Consider the following 22,310-nt stretch of genomic DNA (forward strand, 5'->3'; position numbering starts at 1 on the left):
TCCTTAACTCCAGTAATGTTCAGGGGACTCATACATCTTAAACCTATTTACAGCTTTTCTTATCTACAGATGGGAACACTATCTCGCTGTCTGGGTTCTTGGAATAGAAATGTTTTAAAGAAAACTGTTGAAGGGCTATGAGCTAAAGCCTTTTTTGGCATGTAATTCAAATTTATATTCTATCCTGACTGTATTTCCCAATGTCACTGACACTCATGCGCAAGCCCATGGGGTCCTTCTTTGCAGACACTACAAAGTCTTTTAAGTTTTGTACAGTAATAGACATCTTTGGCAGCTGTAGATGCCTGTTATTAAAAGGAATGAATATTCCTATGCATAGAGAGAGGTTTTCAAGTGGATGTGATTTACATAGCATGTGCTGATATGCAGTTTGCTGTGATAGGGAACGCTATTTCTTTGTATATAGAAGAACACAGCTGAAAGTAACAGAAAAGGCTGAAATGTGCAGTAGCTGAATGACTTCCATATATGTGGTATGAAAAATCCTCTGCCATTTTGAAGGTAGATCAACTTCAGTTTGTTTTGGTTTTCACCAGTATATGGATATATTTTTACCAAGCAACTGTGTGGACCCATTACATTCTAGCCACCCTTTTTCTGTTGTCAAAAGTGCCATGAGATGTTTGGGAGCAAGTAACTACTTGTTATTTCCTTTTGTTTACAAACAGCTGTGCTAATAGAAGATGCTGTCTTCATGCAGTTCTTTTTCAGAGATCTTCTATGGCCTCAAAGCTTACTTTAGGTTTCAGTATTTTTTTAGAGCAAGCATAACACTTTCTGCTTACACAAGTTTGAATAGAATTGCTATTAGCACATTTCTCATTTTTTTCCTTTACAATAACTCGATGTCCTCCAACATTGGGGTATCATCATTTTAGACAAACTGGGTCCCCTCACCCCCACATATAGGTATTCCAATAACCATAATGTAAATATTTCTATGAAAATATTTGAGACTGCTTATAAAGGAAGATGTGCTGCTTTTTTAAGGGTACAATAACATCAGAATTTTTCAGCATTTGGTGTAGACAGTGGTCATTTTGTCCATCAGTGGATCTTTCAGGGGAAATACAGGCATTTTATTTAATCTATTTCTTATGTTTCTTATGATTTTGAGGTTATTCACATAAATATGGAGATCAAAGGCAAGTGGATGAGACAAATGCAGTTTATTCTCCTCCAGAGCAAGGCACCTATGGGGATAAACTAAATGTGACCCTCAGAGCTGTCAAAACAAATTAACTGGTCAAGATCCATCTAAACAAATACAAATTTAAACTGTGGAAAACTGAAAAGAGGGGTATTTCAGCTGTCATACCTTGCACTTAGACCTACAGTGTTTAAGCAGTGAGATGGACCTTTTTTTTTCCCTAAAGGACAAACATATTTATAAAGGAACCAGTAACATCTGAAGCATTAATGAATTCTCACCAGCAGCCAGAATGAGCTTCAAAAGCCAGGGGAAAAAGGCTTTTTCTTTTTTTTTTTTTTTTTTTGGTGATGAATATTAATTCAGTAAAAGTTATCATAACTGCCAAACTGGTAATGTGGTGACTGGGAATTTAAGTTGTAAGCAAAACCAATCTTAATTTTCCAGGCAGATGAGCCAAATGCCACTAGAGAGAATTAAACCACAGGTATTTCTTTGGAGTGAAATCCTTCTGGTGAGAAAGGTAATTTCGCATGCAAAAACATATAGTCTGTATTCTGAAAATCAGCTAAACCATACTTGTGAAATTAAATGTGAACAAGAACTATTAGGAAGCTGGAAAATACTAAAGTTAGCTGTGAGGAAGAAAGTTTTGGTGATTATTATTATTTATGGGACTTTCTGATAGAGATACTTACGTGAATTCTGATATCATTCTTGACCACGTAGATTGTGTAACATTTACTGTATCAAAACACAGTGCAATTAAAAATGCAGTTTACATTAAGACTGCAGTCAGAGAACCACAGAATCATAGAATGCTTTAGGTTGCAAGGGACCATAAAGCTCATCCTGTTCCAACCCCCCTGCCATGCAAAGGGACACTTTCCACTAGAGCAGGTTGCTCCAAGTCCCGTCCAACCTGGCGGTACTCAAGTACTCAAGGACGGGGCAGCCACAGCTTCTCTGGGCACCCTGTGCCAGCGCCTCAGCACCCTCACAGGGAAGAACTTCTTCCTAATGTCTAATCTAAATCTCCCCTCTGGCAAGTTAAAGCCATTCCCCCTTGTCCTGTACGTACATGCCCTTGTCAAAAGTCCTTCTCCAAATTTCTTGTAGCCTTTTTAGATACTGGGAGGTTGCTCTAAGGTCTCCTCAGAGCCTTCTCTTCTCCTTGCAGAGCAAGCCCAGCTCTCTCAGACCGTCTCCAAAGCAGAGGTGCTTCTTGGAGCATCTTTGCTCCAAGAGAGCCCTTGGAGCATCTTTGTGGCTTCCTCTAGACTTGCTCCAACATGTTCACATCCTTATGTTGGGGACCAGAGAGCTGAATGTGGTATCCAGGTGGGGTCTCAGAAGAGCAGAGTAGATGGGGAGAATCGCCTCCCTTGACCTGCAGGTCATGTTTCTCGTGATGTAGCCCAGCACACAACTGGCTTCCTGGGCTGCAAGTACACATTGTTGTTCATGCTGAGCTTATTATTTCTTTACAGCAGTAGTTTATCTGTGCCTTCTCTCATGATCCTTCTGTCATTTCTTTTAGCACCTTCGCTCATAAATGCTCAGTTGCTGCATGTATTGATTTCTGCTGTAGCTTGCTCCCTAGAGCTTTGTGTTATCACTTTTATGATGCTTATAATAGCAATTGTCTTTTGCAAAGGGAAGATCCCATTTATAATGAAAGCATTTACCTGTGAGAGCAAGTACATGTTTTTATTAGGTTGTGTTCTCATTCAGACTTTGCCCTTGATGGCATTCCTGACTTGGTTCAAGAAAATGGAAAAACTGTGTGACGCTGACTGAACTTCCATGAATTTCTGAAGACCTCTATGAACTGGTGATTGCAAGAGTTGTTTCAGCTTCAGCTGAATTCCAAAGAAGACTGAATTCAGCTCCTGAATTCAAGACGAGCAGGATCGGACATTTTAGGAAGAGAACATAAACATCAGTCCGCATTTAGGCAGTATTCTGGGATGCTATTTCCTGTGTTTTGAGCGCTCAGTCTTCTGAGACAAAATGTACTGCACAACGAGCCCTTGCTAAACAAAAAGAATGTCTTACGGAATCTAGTTTGTTATAATTTTATACTCCCCCCCTTAATTGCTTACTTTCATTTTCTCCTGCCAGAACACTTAAAGTAGAGCAGTTGGTTAAAATTCAAAACTGAAGTGAAAATTGTGTAACTCAGATGTAATGTGTTAGTGCTTCCCATTCTAACCAACCGTGCCTTTTTAATCTTGTAATAACCACTACAGGAAGGGCTGACTAAAGGTAGAAAGCTGGAAAAAGTGACAGAATAATTTCTTGCTCTTGTCTTTTGCCCTGTTACCTACAAAGAGCAAGGGAACTATGTGAGATTACAACAACCAGGAAAAAAATAGAATGAAGAGGGAGAGATGTCATGGAAATTCCTATAAAACCTATTCTGTGATTAGAGGTACTGTAAAGTGAATGAAGAAACACAGGGGATTGCCTGGAGTTTTCTTATGACTCAGAGGCATCACCACATGGTAGAGCAGACAGCTGTACTCTTCGTGAAATGGCAATATTTTCCAATATATTTATTACAGCAGAAGATAAAAAACATTATGAGGGGCAGTCAACATGGCTTCACCAAGGGGAAGTCGTGCTTGACCAATCTTGTAGCCTTTTATGAGGAAATAACGCGGTGGATGGATGATGGTAGAGCGGTGGATGTGGTCTACCTCGACTTCAGCAAAGCGTTTGACACGGTCTCCCACAGCATCCTTGCGGCTAAATTGAGGAAGTGTGGTCTGGATGATCGGGTAGTGAGGTGGACTGTGAACTGGCTGAAGGAGAGAAGCCAGAGAGTTGTAGTCTATGGGGCGGAGTCTAGTTGGAGGCCTGTATCTAGTGGAGTGCCTCAAGGGTCGGTACTGGGACCAGTATTATTTAATATATTCATCAACGATTTAGATGAGGGAATTGAGTGTACTATCAGCAAGTTTGCTGATGACACTAAGCTGGGAGGGGTGGCCGACACGCCAGAAGGCTGTGCTGCCATCCAGAGGGACCTGGACAGGCTGGAGAGCTGGGCGGGGAATAACTTGATGAAATATAACAAGGGAAAGTGTAGAGTCCTGCATCTGGGCAGGAACAACCCCAGGTTCCAGTATAGGCTGGGGAACGACCTGTTAGAGAGCAGTGTAGGGGAGAGGGACCTGGGGGTCCTGGTGGACGACAGGGTGACCATGAGCCGACACTGTGCCCTTGTGGCCAAGAAGGCCAATGGCATCCTGGGTTGTATTAGAAGGGGGGTGGTTAGTAGGTCGAGAGAGGTCCTCCTTCCCCTCTACTCTGCCCTGGTGAGACCTCATCTGGAATATTGTGTCCAGTTCTGGGCCCCTCAGTTTAAAAAGGACAGGGACCTGCTGGAGGGAGTCCAGCGCAGGGCAACTAAGATGATTAAGGGAGTGGAGCATCTCCCTTATGAGGAAAGACTGAGGGAGCTGGGTCTCTATAGTTTGGAGAAGAGGAGATCGAGGGGTGACCTTATTAGTGTATATAAATATATAAAGGGGGAGTGTCACGAGGATGGAGCCAGGCTCTTCTCAGTGGCAAACAATGAAAGGACAAGGGGTAATGGGTACAAATTGGAGCACAAGAGGTTCCACTTAAACCTGAGAAGAAACTTCTTCTCAGTGAGGGTGAAGGAACACTGGAACAGGCTGCCCAGGGAGGTTGTGGAATCTCCTTCTTTGGAGACATTCAAGACCCGCCTGGACACGTTCCTGTGTAACCTTATCTAGGTGTTCCTGCTCCGGCAGGGGGATTGGACTAGATGATCTTTTGAGGTCCCTTCCAATCTCTAACCTACTGTGATACTGTGATTACATGCACTTCTTCAATTAAAAAAGAGAGAGGCTGGGTAGCCTGTTTGGAACTGAAACACAGAAAACAGCCTTCTGTAGATTCATGAACTAATTAAAATCTATAATGCACAGAGTACCAAGAGAGAAATAAGCAAACTTACACATTCAGTTAATGCTTAACAGTGAGTGTATTTTTTTGGTCTTAAAGGTCTGTGTAGTGCAGAAATGAAAAGTAAGCACAGGATTTTCACCCTATTAAATTGCTAAAACAATTTTTTGAGCACAGAGCTGGTTCTGAAGAGGCAGTTCTCCATGTTTTAAAATGGGAAATAAGAGAATGACAAAAGTGGCAATTTTTTTAGCGACATTAAGCAACATACCCCTGAAATCATTGTGGTTTTGGACATTGCCCATGGCCTTAGTTCTCCACACCTACACTTATTGCACACAGAAATCATTATTTTCACCTTCTTGATGGTGATAAAAGATAGCACAAATGGAAATGTGAAACTAACATGACATCCTTGCCCTGGGAATGAGTTTCCTGGTTCTGTTTTAACAGCAGTGTAACTGTGTCACCTTACAAAACACATGCAGACCTTGCCTGTGTCTCCTCTCCCACATCCATGTGGCCTAGGGGATTCGACTACTTCTGTGATTTCAAGGCTGGTACCCCAGGCAAAACAGATGGAACTCTGTAATTAAATACCTGTTTAGGTTTCAGAATTCACGGTTGGAATTTGTGACAAAGTGTTAGATTCTCAGTGTAGAAAGGGATACACTGGAAGGTTGGTTGAGGAGATGTATTGTCCTATTGGGGTAATCTTCTGCCCAAAAATTCAGTATTCAGTATTTCCTTGCAAAAAAAAAAAAAAAAGGAATAATAAAAAGGAAGACTGGGGAGTTTTGGCAAAGATGATGACAGTTAGAGCTCTTGTATAGTCCAGGGACTTCTATGGCAGAAGATCCTTCCTTTTGCTGTGATTCTCCTTTGTGGTACCCACATTTATTGGCTTAGTGCACATGCTGGTTGCAGGAAGATTTTCTGGTTTTTTTTCTGATGTTCCTTTGATCTGGTTTTGAAAATGATGAACATTCTAGGTCAATGCTTTCTATAGGGTAACAAAGTATATTGCAAAGATCCAGCTATCTCTTTCCAAGAGTTTGTTCTTCAGACACAACGTCCCAGAATTGTCTGTCTGTCTCATTTGATGTCTTCCTCAGCCTGGTCCTCCTCCTTTCTGAATTGTATGCTGATGTAAAATATTTTTTTTTAGGATACCATCAAAGAAGCCTGGATGCATGTCAATCCCACAGTGATACTTAGCACATTGCTAGCATTTATGTTATGTAAATGCAAGAGAATCGCTGTTTGAGAAAAGCTGCTACAAAGCAGGTAGTGATTTAATGAAAAGCGCAAAGATTGAAAGGGGTTTGCCGGAGCACTGTGTGATGTGAATGTTAAGAAGCCTATTCACGTCATCAGCTTCCCTGCTGTACTCTCTATTCTCCCTCTTTTTTCAAGCCAACTTGAATACAGGGAACTGCCTGCTAAGGAAAACCTTGAACTAAAGTGTAATCAGAATAGCCACAATCAATGCAGAACAGTTCATAATTTTTATTAACCAGATTAGCTTTCCTTTTTTTGCTGTTTCTGCTTCTCTTTTGAAAGAGGACCCTGTAAAACGTGTTTAGATTGTAGTTACTTTCAGAAAACACCATTTATACACTCAAAAGAAAAAACAAGATTACTCTTTCTAAGAGGGATATTCAGGTGGTACATATTTAAATAACAAACCCGTATGTCTAATGCATAGTTTAACAGGCAAGTTTAGCTCTGAGGATCTGACTCTCCTTGAAGCAGTGAAAATGTGAACTAATGCATCTGAAAAAGAAATAATTACTAAGACTGTAAACCCCTGTTAAAAGACAGCTTGCTGGAGTCAAGGAATTTCTGCTCGAATCAGTTATGGGATTACAGCCAAGCTTAGCCTATAGGTGTCTGGAGGTACACATGAACAGACAAATGATCACCACAAGAGCTTTTTAGGTTAACAGAGCCAACATGGTTTTTGGCTCAGCAAGCCTACAAATTCTACCTTAATTCTCTTTTAAAAAAAAATAGAAAAGTGCCTTTTCCATCGAGGCACTTCAGTTCCACCAGATACTATTAATGTTTGTTGCTTCACAGACAAAACAATATGCTAAATAGTAGCGTATTCTAAAAGTAGTCCCATTGATTTAAGTGGACCATTCAGTGCACATGCTGTTGATGTCACCTGGGGGTGAATAAAGTAGTTTTCATTATCTGACATGAAGAATTAAAGTGGACTTCCTTTATATTTTATTAGAGAGAATTCCTTTTATTTCTAAACCAGATTGGTTTTGTAAGCAACGAAGCATAAATCTGTTAACAGCTGGATGCAGTGTTTCATAGTGAAAATGTACCAGTGATTTACACTGGCAGGAGTGACAGGAGAAAGAGGCATCATATCCCCATAAGTGGGTTTTTCCTATATATATACCATCATTAACTAAAAGGCTGGTGTAACTGCTGCAAAGTAAAATTGTCTAACCTGTTGCATCCTTCAAAATGAAATATCAAAGCATTTAACACTGGAAAAGAACAGGCTGGATAGTAAAATATTTCACTTTATTATTTTTTGGACACCACATGATACAGGAAATTTTATATTTGCATATAATACAGGAAGTATTTTTATAGAGTTCTTTTGGTTTTTTGTCTAGCAGTGGTTCTTTAACACAAATAAATAGACTGTAGTATTTAAATGCCTTTGAATTCCAAGGGATGTGACACTCCCAAGTGTAATTTAAGCCTTTTAAAAGTAATAAATATTTTATAAAAATACAGAATATATTATAGTACAATTCCTTAGGATCTTGCCAAGTGTCAGAGAAGTTTTCTATAATTCTTACCCACTTTCCTTGAAGAAAAAAAATTGTTACATGAAGAAAGAGGATATTTACCCACATACTTTTATTTATTTTTTCTTATCCACATCTTCTTGTTTTCCCCATCATCCTTCTTGGCCTCATTCTAGTGCAAACCAATGAGCTAAACGGCATGAAATACATCAATTTCAAGCCTAGTAAGGTTACATTGTTAAATATTGGCAGTATGTATTTTTACCAGGAGATTCTTTTTTCAGCCAGATATTTCTGCAGTGGCAAATTCCAGCTGAAGTCAATGGACACTGATTTCTAAATGCTATATAAAACATCAGTTTTCTTCCTGACTGACCTGCTTACAGTAATTAGCTTCTTCCTTATGCTGAACTGACAGCTACCTGAGAAACAGCAGGAATTCTCAATGTTAATAATGCTATGCAGCCCAAGGCTTTTTTCCTTAAACTGCTACCATACAGAAGATTGCAGCAAGTTGTTGAATAAATTGTGAAGATGTTTTAACTTAACAGTTTCAAAGATGAAATCAAAATACACCCAAAAAAAAGGAGCGGAGAATTAATACTGTATTTTTCCATAGGCTATGGTTCACAAAGTACTAGGCTTATGATGACGAGATGACTTAATTTTGTTTCCATAAGTGATTCCTGGTTAATACTTAGACATGATTTAGTATCATAGTGACCTATCAAAGATATCTGTAAAAGTTGTTTGGCCTTAGACAAGGAAATGGTTCTCCATCATGGCTTGGGGACAGTATCATGAGGTGAAAATTCATCAGAATTTTATGAATCAAGGTTTATTATGTTCATGTTGCACATACTTGTTATAAGAGGTAGTCCCTTCAGCAAAACAGGTTCCTTTCTAAGTGCCCATGGATGGAAAAGACAGACACAGAGTGACTCTTACAAGTTAGCAGGGAAGACCAAGGATCATGAAGAATTAGCATCTTGTTTGTTTTTCCTCCTGTCCAGTATACATCTTGCCGGACCAACAAAATACAGCTGCAGTTCTTTCACTAGCTCACATTATGTCACATACCCCCTTCCATCTTCAAAGAAGTGAACACCTGAGCATTTGCATCAAATCCTACATCAGGACATCCATACTAACTAAATCCATACTAAGACTTGAAATTACAGTGCAATAGGAATCCACAACATAGATACATTTAGAAAAGAAGACAATTCACCACCAAAAAAAAAGCAGTGCAATATAAACCATTTTCTGAAAATTAGGTTTGACAATAGATATGTAAGTTATGTTCTACTTTGAACATGTTTCCCAATAAGTAAACTGAGTAACTTGTCGAGCACTGCATATGCTTTTGGAGAGCTGTGAGTCATGACAGGACAGTGAGGAGCTTTAATTCAAGAGGAAAGCACATGGAGCAGTCCTCCTGAAGGACTTGATTCTTTCATTAAAAAGACATTTCTGTTGTATTTTAGTAACAGTTAGCTAATGATTCCCAACCCATATGCTTGTACCAGATGTCTGAACCTTCACAGGCCAAATCATATTTATTCCTTCAGACGAACCATTTCATATTACTTAATAATAATAGTCAAGATCATTATTTTAATTCTCATCACTTCAAATCCAAACACAGAAAACATGATGAATAATATGCTTCAGTTTTTCCCCTTGATTAATAGGCTATTTGTGTGCAGAAAACTGCTTCAGTCTTGAAGATGCAATTTCCCGAATGAAGCCATTTCTTGCCAGACCTTCTTTCCTGAAGCAGTTTCCCTGCACTACGGAACAGTGATTGTGATTCTAAAGTGCAAGCACCCAAAATGAAAGTTTCATGTGCTACAGATGCTAATGGCAATAACTGTCAATTCTCTGCATTTCACTGTGTCTCCCTATCACTATTAAGAGTTGCTGCTTTTGAAATACTTATATTTAAAGTTTAGAACCTCTGGTTTGAACTTCTCATATCTCTTCCAAGTCCCTGCCAACTCTGTCTGTCCCTGTGGATGTTCTCTCTAGCAATCCAAAAATGACCTGAACCATGCAACAGCAGAGTTTTATGTTGAAATAGTGATACATGGGAGACACCAGAGCCTAAATAAAAGTTAATAGTCTACAATGTATATAAGGTTTCCATTACTCTGTGGTCATGAGTATTGCTTTGTCCCCAGTTACCTGATCTGAAAAAGAAAAGAAACTAACAAGCAGCAGGATGCTGATAATGATCCTACATTTACATAGTGCTTCTCACCTCAGAAGCTTTAAACTCTGCTGTAAAAACTGTACAAGGGCAATGTTATCCTTAACTGAAATACAAGCTGTGGAATGAAATGTGATTCTTGCTTAAAACAGAAGTGAACCATGCAATACAAACTGCTCTCTATCATCTCTGTCTGTTGGAATCTGTTTAGATCACATTAGCACGTACTTTCATTGAGACAAAGAGGGAAATGCCACCATGATGACTTGGTTTAATATGGATTTAGAAAAATTATCATTTTCTGAATCATAAATATCATGGTGGATTATTCACAAGCTCTCTTCATTCTTCAAGGTTTATTTCTGGACAAACAGCATCTCTGAGCTACTGCACTAAGTGGATCCATTTCTTTTTATATGACATTCAAGTAGTGAATAATCTAAACTTCTCTATTAGTTCTGGACTTCTCTTACATTACTCTACCTGTTCCCTCCAACTACATGATTCAAATGCAATTTTCAAAGTGTGATTTTTCTCTGCTTTGGATGCTTTTTGTCTCTGTAAACCATAAAGTTGTTTTCTGCATAACTAAGGAAAATTCTTAGTGTGGCTTGGCAATAAAAACCCAAAATCTCTTGACAACGGCCAATTAAAATATCTCTTTAGTATTCTGTAATTTAGCACATTTTCATTATAAGATCATTGTTCATGCTGAGTGATCAATAACAGATGCCTCCATATGTCTTTCCTGGGTTTAGGAATGTGCCCACTGCAGCACATTCCTATCTAGTATAAGATACATTCTTAGTCATTGCAAAGAACTTTGTAAATAGATGCCTTTGTTGAACTACCTCCCCCATGTCTTCCAGGGAAGCAACATTTCATAGTCTGAATGAGAAGTTAGGTGCATCCTTGCTTCTTATATAGAATCAATGAAACATCAACATATGTCCTCTTGCAACTGCACTTCAAAGCTACCAGAAGATGTGATAGAGTTTTCAAGGCAGGTGGTTTTCATCTTGCTCAACTTAATCCAAGGATGTTGAAATGGTAACCCTTTATTTATAAAAGAGCATTCTGGTGGAATTGTTCACATTTGCAACATACATAAGCACTCCTGATTTGCCAAGCTCAAGATCAAAATTTGCTGATACATGTCACTTTCTGTTATCTGTAATGCTTAACGTGGACACGTCTTTGTTATGCTGAGAAAGAAGAAATATTTGCATGTCAGGACAGATAACATGGTACAGCACAGAGGCGTCTGTTCTTTAGATAGTTTAGATAGTACCTGAACTCCGTACAACAAGACAGTAAAAACTCCTGTGCAGCATCAGACACCGGTCTAAGAATAATAGGGACAGAGGAGGGAAAGATATCACTCCCACATTGTTTCTTTCACTCTTTTCACCCACTGCTAGCCCTTTGTTACCTCTCCTGGATTTTGAATGCTGTTCATTTCCAAATCACTGCAACTCTCTCTCAGGTACATAAAACCAGACCTAGACTTTTCTAATGAATGAATTTCTTCACAATCCGATGCTTACTCTCTATTTGGTTATGAGAAAGACAAGAAATATGCTGCTAACGAGTAATATGAATAAACAAGAGGAGAGAGACAGAGAGAAAACAGGGCAGGCTGGTGGGGAGAGAGAGATATAACATGCTCTTCATTCAAGTGATAATTGCTATGTCTGACTTGTCAGGCTGATGACACTACTGTCTGCTTTAACTCAAACAGAGGCAGTTTTCTATGTAAGCTAAAAAGCAGATTGTCAAACGAATCCTTTCTATAGTTGTAGTAATTTCAGTGTGGTTATAGAAGACACAACTTCTGTCTTCATAACTCCTGGAATCTGCAGAATTTTTCTAGGCTTTATATGCTGTTTAGAATGAGAAAGGTGGTCACGGCTGTAGGGAATAAAGGTGAATGTATTTTGAGCACTACTGTCTGTTTCATTTTTATTTTAAACGTACACCTACGTTATAACTGAAATGTACCACAGTCTTTTTTATAACTCATTTTTACTGGGAAACAGTCGGAGGAGAATTTGAGTAGGAAAACTGAACATTGCACTGAATTCTTCTGAGTAGAAGGTCAACAAGGATACTTGTTGAGAGCTGTTTGACTATTAGTTAATCAGAAATAATTTCATTTTGATCCATCCCTAGAGCTCTTCGCAAATACAACATTATAATTTTATAGCTCTCTGAATCCTATAACAATAACTCCTGAAGCTCCATATTTCCAACTCATGTCATCACTACAATGACATCAGGGGACAGGGGAAAGTTTCGTGTTGAGTAAAAGAACCTTAACTACAAAAATAGCATTTAGAAGATATCTACAAAATTATTCCACGGGAAAGGATGAATGTATATTATTGCTCAGCAATATTGTATACTGTTGTCATTTATCATGTGCAATACTTCATTTAGTATCAATGGTGCCACTAATCTCACCAGCAGAAATACAACCTCCATTTCTGTCAGCATGGCAGGACAGCTGTTTTCAGACAGAATGGCATTAAAAGGGTAAGTTCTTTCCTTTTTACCTTTTAAAGCTTTGTAGGTGCATAAAGCACCTCAGGACAAATTGTAACATACTTTCTGGTTTCCTGGCATATGCAAGCGTTGTAATATTTATTGTGCCTCATGCCTTTTTTCTTTCATTAGAAATAGAAATGCAAGACATTAAACCTATCAGAAGGACATGTATGGAAATTCCACTGGTAGGAGTACTTCTTTACTCAAGCACATGAAGCATCCATCTGACCCCGTACCTTGGGGAAAGATTCAGAAAGCATGCAGCTGCCTTCCCACTGGTTTTGAGACATGAGAACGGGGACAGAATTTTGCCTGACTCTCTGTTGTCTAGACAGCATTTCGCTAGCATGCCCTGAAATGCTATTCATAACGTATTTTTCTGCAAAGTGTAATGTTTCTAAAACTGCTTTCCAACTTGGGTAGCCAGGAATACTGCAATACTGAGATTTTCTACTGTTTTTCTAAGAAAGATACATTTCAAAAACTTGTACAAGTGACTCTGACGTGTTACACATAGAATTCTCAATGTGTATGCGTGTTGTCAAAGCAAGCAAAAATTTAGAATCCAGAATTATAAGGGCAAGAACATGCTATCAGGATTATGTCTGGGAAGAAATCATGGAAGTATATTATTGGTCAGCAGGATCCAGTATCTTTGCAGTTTCTTGACAAATAGTCCCTCGTTTAATGTGAATGTGTCATTCACAGGATCCAATTTATTCTGGATTTTGATTCCTAATATGATAGACTGCGCAACAATGGCGATCTGGAGAAGGCAGATCTGATCTCATTGCCACTCTGTTCTCCCTGTAATGCTCAGAATCTGAAGAATGTTGAAGATTTGCATAATGTGTTTTAAGAACATACAGTACGGTTACAAGACACAGCAATGCATGACATTTGTGTCTGACTGCCTATATTAAGGTTCAAGACAATAAAGTAAATCTGTATATATAATGACCTGGAATATTAGCTAGGTTTGATAGATGTGACTTGAGAGACATTCATTCAGCTCAGATTTTTCTCTGCAAGCAGAACTGCAGAGTTACATTTCTTTAAAAGGTCTGAATGTATCTGCTTTACAGTTAGGGAAATTTTAGAATGTATTCCTAAATCTCCAGATAACAGATCTGGACCATTAAACTGCTAAATGTTGCTGAAACATTTTACAGAGATAGTGTTAATCTACTTGGTTCTTGGAAGATACATAAACCAGTTCCTAACTGGAGCTCAAAAAGGTGCTAGTAAAAATGAGGCAATAGTGATAGGGATGCAGAAATACCTCAGCTGAAGAATTTCCATAGAATACTACAGGTAGACCTGGTATATAGAGGTCTTTGTACAATACTCTACCCAGCTTGTAGGTCAGCTTACTGTGACTCTAAATATGGCTGCATGGTTACTGGGAAGGCAGAAAATGGAGTAATGAACTCAGCAAGGTGTTAGGCTGTCTGTCCAGGCTGCCAGTAGAATAGAGGTTGAATTCAAAGTAAAGATAGTTAAAGCCTTGAAGGTACCAGGTCTTCTAGGCTCTGTATGATACCTTGATCTCTTAGGTTGAAAGGAATCGGGCTTTTGTAAAGTGTTAGTAAAAGTGGAATGGCTATACATTTGCTTCTGGTGCTGAAACTCTGATGAATATCATGTCTTCTGTTCTCAGGAGGCTATGCCATCAGCTTCTTATAAAATACAACATTAAGATTTTTGAACTTTAGACATTTGGAACAGAGTATTGATTTGATCTCGAATATTTTGTGTCTGACTTGATTTTATTAGACTTCCACTAGAGTTTCATATTTTTCCTGCTAGGTCTAAATATTATGCATATACCTATATTGCTTACAATTTATAGTCAATATTGACTACATCTGCTTTCATTTTCCATGTGTACAGTAGGTGGTAATAAAACCATGGTTTGCCAGTAACTTTTATAAATACTAATTCTTAGTATTAATGCAGGTATTTTAGAAGAAATGAGAATTAAAAATAAAGAAAATAAAAAATTAAATGAAAGAGAATAAAGCAAAATGCAATGTATCCTTCTGTCATATTTACTCATCATGAAAGAACAACTCACCTGCACTAGGCTCCCTTTGCAAGAAAAAGTGAGCTGTAATCTTGAGCTTTCAGATTACAGTTTGTGTATGATTTTTTTCATATGCTCTCCTAAGTAAGTTGTAGTTTTCCCCCAACGCAATTTTCCCATTGAGACTAGTTCTCAGAATGCCTGAAATGCAGATTCATCCCACCTGTCTGCCTATGTCTGCAGCTAGGACAAGCTTCTCACAAAGGTATTCTGGAAAATACGAACCATGAAATATCCAGAAGGAAGCTAGAGCTGTAATCTCTTCAGAACTCTGTCACATATTTCAAAGATGAGGGTCATACATATGCAAGAAACCATCCCAGGATCTCGCCCACGTTGCAGAAGCTCTGAGAAGTCATTAGGCCATTCTGCTGTGGACAGACTGGGCAAATAAACCATTCCAGAGGGATGCTTGTCTGAGCTCTTCTTAGTTGTGTTCAACATCTCCCACAAAGGAAACAGCCAAACCTGCCCAGACAGCTTATTCCAACACTTAGCTGTACCTATGTCTGTTTATTGAAATCTGATCTTAACCACCAACTTTGCAAAGCATTGAACTCTGAGGTGTGCTCTGATGACCTTTTTAAAGTTGACAACATTCAACAGAGTACTTGTTGCCAAAATTTATATCTAAAAAGTATTGCAGTCTGAAACTTGTAAGAGGAATTGGAGAGGAACTGCAGACAACTCCGTTTCAGTGACTTTCTAATGACAGCTGGAGATGTAGTACAAGTGGAACACAGTCCTCCAAGAGGGAGAAACAACAGTAAATTGTCTGTTTCAGTTTTGAAATTGGTGAGAGTAGAAAGAAACTGGGGAAATCTTTACATTGGAACTGCTTAAAAATTTGAAGTTAATTCTGAGGGCGTCTCTATTTGTGGCTCTCAGTTCTCTTCTAAACCTATTTGTCTTCAGAAAGAACTGAAACGATATTATAAACCCTACATTTTTCTAAATAAGATATGACCTGGGTTAACCACTCAAGTTTCAAATTGTATCTTGTGAAGTAGAGTTCTTCTATTATGGGATTCTAAGGTCATGAAGGGGGACCAAGGAAGCTAAGTATCATCCAGCTCAGTACCTATAAGGCTGCTTTTGCAGTATATCATCATATTTATCTGTGTTTCCAGCATGCTGTAAGATTTTATGTATTACTTGCTGTAAATAGAGGGAGACTCCCTGGTTACGACATTGCTACAGAACAGGTAGCGATCGAATGAAAACCAAAGGAAGACTAAGAAGGGGTTTGCCGGAGCCCCGCGTGACATGAATGCTAACAAGTCCACTCACGTCATCAGCTTCCTTGCTCAGCTCCCCCCTCCCTCCCTTCCTTTCTCTTTTATGAGCCAGCTTGAAATCAGGGAATTACATGCTAAGGAAAACCCTTCAGCTAAACATATAATTATTCTGCACAGGATCAGTGCAGCACACTTAGTCAGTTTACCAACTGAATTAATTTTTATTTTTTCATTTCTGCATCTCCTGTTGAGAGTGGAGAAATTCTGGATTTAAAGGGGAAAAAACCCGCCTTGCAGTTGTGAAATGAGTATCCAAAGCTGAGTGTACATTATGAGAGAAACCGCCACTGCGGGCTGTTTTGTCAGTCCCCTAGTCTTTGAATAACTGACTCCATGTGCAGTTATTACTTACAGGTACTTAAGAAACAACTGGTTTCTTATTTTTATTTTTCAGCTGTTTAATAACATTCCATTCTCCTAAAGTCACAGCTTTATTTCATTGTCTTTCATTTCATTGCATTGCATTGCTTGGGAAAGTTAGTATTCAGTTGGAAAGAGGCACCACTTCACTGTAAATGAGCTCACATTTTAAATGACCTACTTGTAAACTGCTTCACTTAGGAAGAACAAACTCATAAATTCTGTTATAAGTACAGAGAACACCGTCTACAGCCTGAAATGAAAACACAAACTAACATGCTTTTCCTAATCCTAAGTGCAAATCAGAGGCAGCAGTAAGGCATCATACTTCCCCTCTGTGCCCCAAGCCCCCAGAATTCTGTACAGGATCACCTTCCAGGGTACATGCATATAAAAACAGGCAGCCTTTGGTTTAGGAGCGCTCACTCCCATAAACCTCTTGGCAATGGCAAAGTGTCACCAAGTTCCACAGGAAGTGAAAGGCCAAAAAGCAATCAAAGTCTGCAGATAGAAGCATTATGGATGTAAATATTAAGGTGTCATATTAATATGTTAAACTAAATCACAGGGAAAAACTGACCAAGTTAGAAAACCACTCTGATTCTTCATGTACTTGAAAGCTTTATGGTTGTATTTATTTTCCAACAGTGCCACAATGGAATTTGAGCAAGGGTCCATAGTAGATATCCCCAGGAAAAAAAATCGAGTTATGTAAGAAATGGTTATATACCAAAAGAAACACTCCCTTATTTCTGAAGCAAAAAAACATTAAGAGAAATTTAAAAATTTAGGAAATCTGGGGAAAAAAAATAGAATAGTGCCTGAAAACTGTTGTTAAATCTTCACAATTAACATTTTCCGCTCCTTTGAAAACTTTCTTTTAAGCCACAGTGATTTCTGCTGTGTACTTGCTAGATTTTAGAGAATATGTTAGTATGAAGGCAATTTTTTAGCACAAAGTTATCTGGAGCCTTAACTTCTAGATCCTCTTGTAAACCTCGAGAATCAATTCTGAAAGACTTCCATGGCCTTTTAAGGTTGTCCACAGTTCCCAAGCTGAATTCCAGTTGAATGCATTCCTGAGAAAGGAGCTGTGGGTAAATACAAGATGCCAGCTTGTCATAATAATGTTCCTTTAACCCTACCAGTTTTTACCTTTTTGGCAGGTAATGTTTCCTTAAGGAAGAAGAGACAAGAAGGGTGTCCCCTCCTGGTTGGGGCTTAGGCTACAGCTACTTCTGGTAACAGAACACTGGAACAAGGACGCATCCTGGGCAGCCAGGTCTCAAAACATTAGTATTATTTTCGTAACTTTCTTTCATCTTCTCTTCAATTATTTGACGCTGCTGGTACTCACTGCTATTTGATTTTAAAACATGTTCTTTGCTCACAGCTTTTATAAATAAGCTACGACAGCTTAAATAATCTGATGAATTCAAGTTTAAAAGGCATATTACTATAATTTCCCAATGAAATTTTCCCTTTACAAATAAAGCTAACTGACTACATATTTTTAAGCCAAAAAAGGCACATTACACTTGCCATATTTGTCACATTGTTTATTAACATGTTGCTGTCTGTAGTAAAGATAACACTCCACATTCATGGCATGATGATTTTCCTAAAATGTCTTTATCTTTTTAACACTGTCAAAGAATTGTACCTTTCAGTATAGAAGGCATACATAAAAGCTATCCTATCACTTGAAAATCACCACCTATGCAGATCTTTGACCTCTCCAATGCATTAATAGCTGTTCGGCAGAATGACTACAGCTAATAGAGCTGACATACAGAACACATGTAAACTACAGGCAAACAGTGGCCACAACTGGGCATTATTTGTAAAGTGAGGTATTTACAAGGAGTTTGAAACTAACTCTGGTACACTTCCATTTATGTGTGTTAGGGTTTTTCTTTGGCTACAGCTGGAGTATGCATTTATAAAGGTAAACACCAGGATAAAAGAAGGGCTTGCAATATCAGCATGGTAAAAATGGACAAATGGGCAACTGTTATGTTTGTGGATGTGTAGCACTCATGTTACCAAGGAACACACGTCTCTTGTAAATACTTCAATGTTCATTGCGTTATCCTCAGTTATGCTGAAGCCCAGAGGCACACAGACATCACTGCCTACTCCACACATCCCTATGGATGCAGGATGCAGTCTTGTATACAAATTTTACTGTCAGGCAACTCCATACATTTTAAAACCTTTTGTTTGTGTGATCTTCTTGCTTCCCATGGTATGCAGTACAGATGTTATGGGTTCATGTTAACCGAGATGTAATTAGTTAGGGTAAATTAGTAAAGGGTAAAAAAGCAGCAGGAAGTATTTTTAAATTAGCAACAAGTCTCACACACACTTTGACATTTAATTTACAGTATAATTGAAGTCATGAGCTAAAATAGCATAATTACCTGCCCACTTTTTAAATTTTGTATGTACTGAAAACTCTCCTCTGCATGTACATTAGGATTTGATTTCAAGTAATGACATTGGAGAATGGGAATCAGTCTTGTATCTAACGGTTCCTTCCTGATGACCTGCTTAAGACCTCCCAAATAACCTGAGTTCACAAACACCTGAGAAAAACTCCATACATTCTCCAAGATACCATTTGCTTCATAATACTATATACTTGTAAAAGAATGCTTTGCTCATAATTGTAATGTGTCTGATAAGCACCTAAAAAGCCCAATTTCAGTTAAGTACGGAGATGCATCTCAGCAAAATGAAATTAGAACTGTTCTCTTATTAATGATAATACTTTGAAAGCTTTAAGGATATTACAGTGGGCATCTGACTCAACCCTCTAATAAGCTCAGTAATCACATTACAGAAATGTGTAACGTAAACCCAAAATTTGCACCTTTTCTCCTTATATAATGGAGCTGAAATTATTTGCCTCTAAGACAGACAGCTCATCGGAAGTCATGAATAACAACACTAATGCATCCTACCATGGAAATACATTTTTCCCCACACTGGAGAAATGTAAACCACTCATCATCACGAACAATTCTTCACCCTCCCATCCAATCCAATCTGTTTGCAGCACAGCCGAGCATTGTGAGGCAAAACATGTCACAGCTTATGGCTGTGTTGTGAAACTGCAAATGTGCAGGGAAATCATCATTCCTGTCAAGTTACTGGGAAGAGTTTTGCCAGCGAAGCCAGGCTCAGCCCTGTGTGCTCCCCCTCACGCACCCCATGCACGGCAGGGGCTGCACTGTCCACGGTACCAGTGACGGACAGGGACCGGGTGTGCTGGACATGGCAGCGGCACGAGCAGGAGCAGCTGGGAAGCGTCAACACATCAGGACTAATGTGACATCATGTCAGTAAGAAGCAGAATTCCTCATCCAGCCACCGGCACCTTATGCTCCTTGTGGTACCCTAAAACTACACACAAGTGCTGCACAGACACTGCATCAGATCACCTGATATGAGCAAAACAGACCTAATCAGGGCAAATTTAAAGCAACCAAACATACTAATGTTACACTGTGCAATGCATAATGGAGCCATGAGACACAAACACTTTATGTCTGCATTTAGCAACAAATGCATTTAATCCCCACTCAGTTCTCGGCAGAAATTCCAACATTCTGCACAGCTGAGACAGCCTCTCTGCTCAGTTGTGTCTCTAAAACTACTGTGCAAAGCAGCATACAGATGATTTAAACTGAATAAACTCTTCCCAAAACAAAGAATACAAAAGCAAATATGTAAATTGCAAGGATCCAAAGTACAGACAATACATGGTAATAAATGATCATACCTTTCATCCAATCCACTACTTGCTTGGGCGTCCACTTGCTAATAGGTTCCATAACGAGAGCCATCATCAGATCACTTTATCATTCACACCAAAATCAGAAAAAGAAGAGAAAAAATGTATCAAAGCATGGCTAGGCTAAGAGAGCTGTAGGATTTTACAGTGCAGTTCAAAGAGAAGATGATGCTTTGTCCCTCCAGGTTTCTCCTGCACTGATTCAGTAATGTATAAAATTACACTGCTTGATCAGCGCTGGCACCTCCCCCACTGCACACAGCCTGCAACACACTGGAGCACAGAGCCAGGAAATGGTGCAGTACGTATAGACTTACTTACCAAAGCCTCTACCCAGTGATCTACTTACTAGACTGGCACAAATATAAAATGATATTACACAGAGAGCAATTCAAGCTGGAGCTATTCCAGACACTGAGTTTTAAGGAGCTTTATTCCAACAAGCTCAGGGATCTTCATCAGGGAAAATATCATTACTGTAACTTGATAGCAGATTGTCTTGGCTTCATTGTGAATATGCTGTCACTCAGTTTAAAGTGAAAAGATAAATATCAGAATATCACTTGGCATCTGGCAAAATGCTGAGCATCTCCATCTCTACAATGCAAAATGTTGCTGGAGTCTTATACTACATAATCATGTAATTCAGAATGTCAAACACAGTATGAAAAGTCTTACCCAAGAAAAAAAACTACTGGAAGAAAACTCTTTTTTTTCTGGCCACATTCAGAGCCAATATATTTCCTCCTATGAGCTGCTCATTTTATAGTTAAAGAATGACAGTATGGAAGAGTCAATTTTTACTACTACAGCACTTTAATACAGACAAGTATAGCAAGTATTTTAATTCAAAGCAGTGGGACTATGAGCCAACCTCTCTTTTTCTAGGGAGGAAAAAAAATGTTTAAATATTCCTAATACTGAAGTTTACTACCCTTCCATAAGATGAAGGTGAAACATTGTAATGAGGTGTACCAAACAGCCCATTTTGGACCCATTTATGACTCTTTGCACCTCATGCAGCACAAGTTCTGCATCATGTCACTGAATAAATGCATGCTTTCTGTATGATCTATTGCCTGAGATAGGCATCCCCACTATTTTATCTTTGAGGGAGAAACTCAGATTCCAGGGAAAAAAGACAGAACAAAGGAGTTTCACCTTCCTTTTTGGTAATCTTTCATCTGTTCATCCTGCACTGCTCCAAGTTCCATGAGCACATCAGGGTAAGAAGATGATATCATTACCATGGCTGCCTCATTTACGCAGGCTGAGATCTCTCCTCTCTCTCTCATATGGGGGAACATAAAATACAAATGCAGGATTCATGCTGTACTGTTTCAGGGTTCTTTATATAAATAAGGACGCAGACAGGCATCCCCCCCCGAAATGTCTCCAAAGAGATGTACCACTCTCAGTTCAGTGGTGCACTCTATCCTGTCTTATTTTTCTTTTGCTTTGGAAAGCAGTATGATTAGATTCTATGATGTACTTTGAGTGCTCAGAGCACAGATCTCCTTTATAAAAGGACTTGCATCAATTCTCCTTCAAGAAAGAGCATGTCAGTTTCCTCTATGAGTTTTGGGAGACCATTTTCAGTAGCTTTAGTTCTGTCTAAATAGCTGTTTACAGTGAACATAATAATGACAAAGATTTCAAATGCACAATACTTCCTTCTTTATACAATAGTGGCCTAGAATTGAGGTATATAGAATAAACATTTCTGTTAGCTTGGAGATTGGAAGCCACACAAGCTGTTTGTCTGGGGGCCAGGCTTTCCTGAATTCTTTTTCACCCAATGGTCACCTCCCATAAGTTCTTTTGAGTTCAAGACAAGCATGGAAGAATTTGAGGTAAGCTCTGTTTCGTATGAATTTAATATTTGGACACAATTACATGATTGCTTGGATTATGTCCCTAATTCCTGCAATTTGATAGTTGCTCTGACAATGCCCTTTTGTCTCACATTTCTTACCCATGTTTGACTGGACAGATTTTTTTTATATATATACATATTGACATATTTTTGAAAGAGGATGGAGGCTAAATTCAAGCCCATCAGTGCCGGTGGTTGTGTGGAAGTACGCCCCCAGTGTCAGTGGGCATACTTCCATCTATGTT

The 22,310-nt window shown here is 38.8% G+C and overlaps 1 protein-coding gene across 4 annotated transcripts in view; it reads right to left on the minus strand.

Moving 5' to 3' along the window:
- Nucleotides 1-20,492, minus strand: part of LOC133216837 (connector enhancer of kinase suppressor of ras 2-like) — a 194,898-nt gene extending 174,406 nt beyond the window's left edge. For 3 of the 4 annotated variants that reach the window (XR_009726729.1, XM_061361886.1, XM_061361885.1), the window contains exon 1: nt 20,178-20,490. Coding sequence is in view for 3 of the 4 variants with exons in the window: in XM_061361886.1 (XP_061217870.1) it covers nt 20,178-20,244 (67 nt within the window). In the remaining variant the exon portion in view is untranslated. Of the gene's footprint in view, nt 1-20,177 lie in introns of all 4 variants that reach the window. The other variant, XM_061361887.1, reaches the window with a different exon arrangement.
- Between the last annotated feature and the right edge of the window lie 1,818 nt (nt 20,493-22,310).

Source organism: Neopsephotus bourkii, unplaced genomic scaffold (genome assembly GCF_033783945.1).
Source record: "Neopsephotus bourkii isolate Nb327-2 ecotype Australia unplaced genomic scaffold, CSIRO-AGI_Nbou_v1 NB_1067, whole genome shotgun sequence".
Lineage (NCBI taxonomy): Eukaryota > Metazoa > Chordata > Aves > Psittaciformes > Psittacidae > Neopsephotus > Neopsephotus bourkii.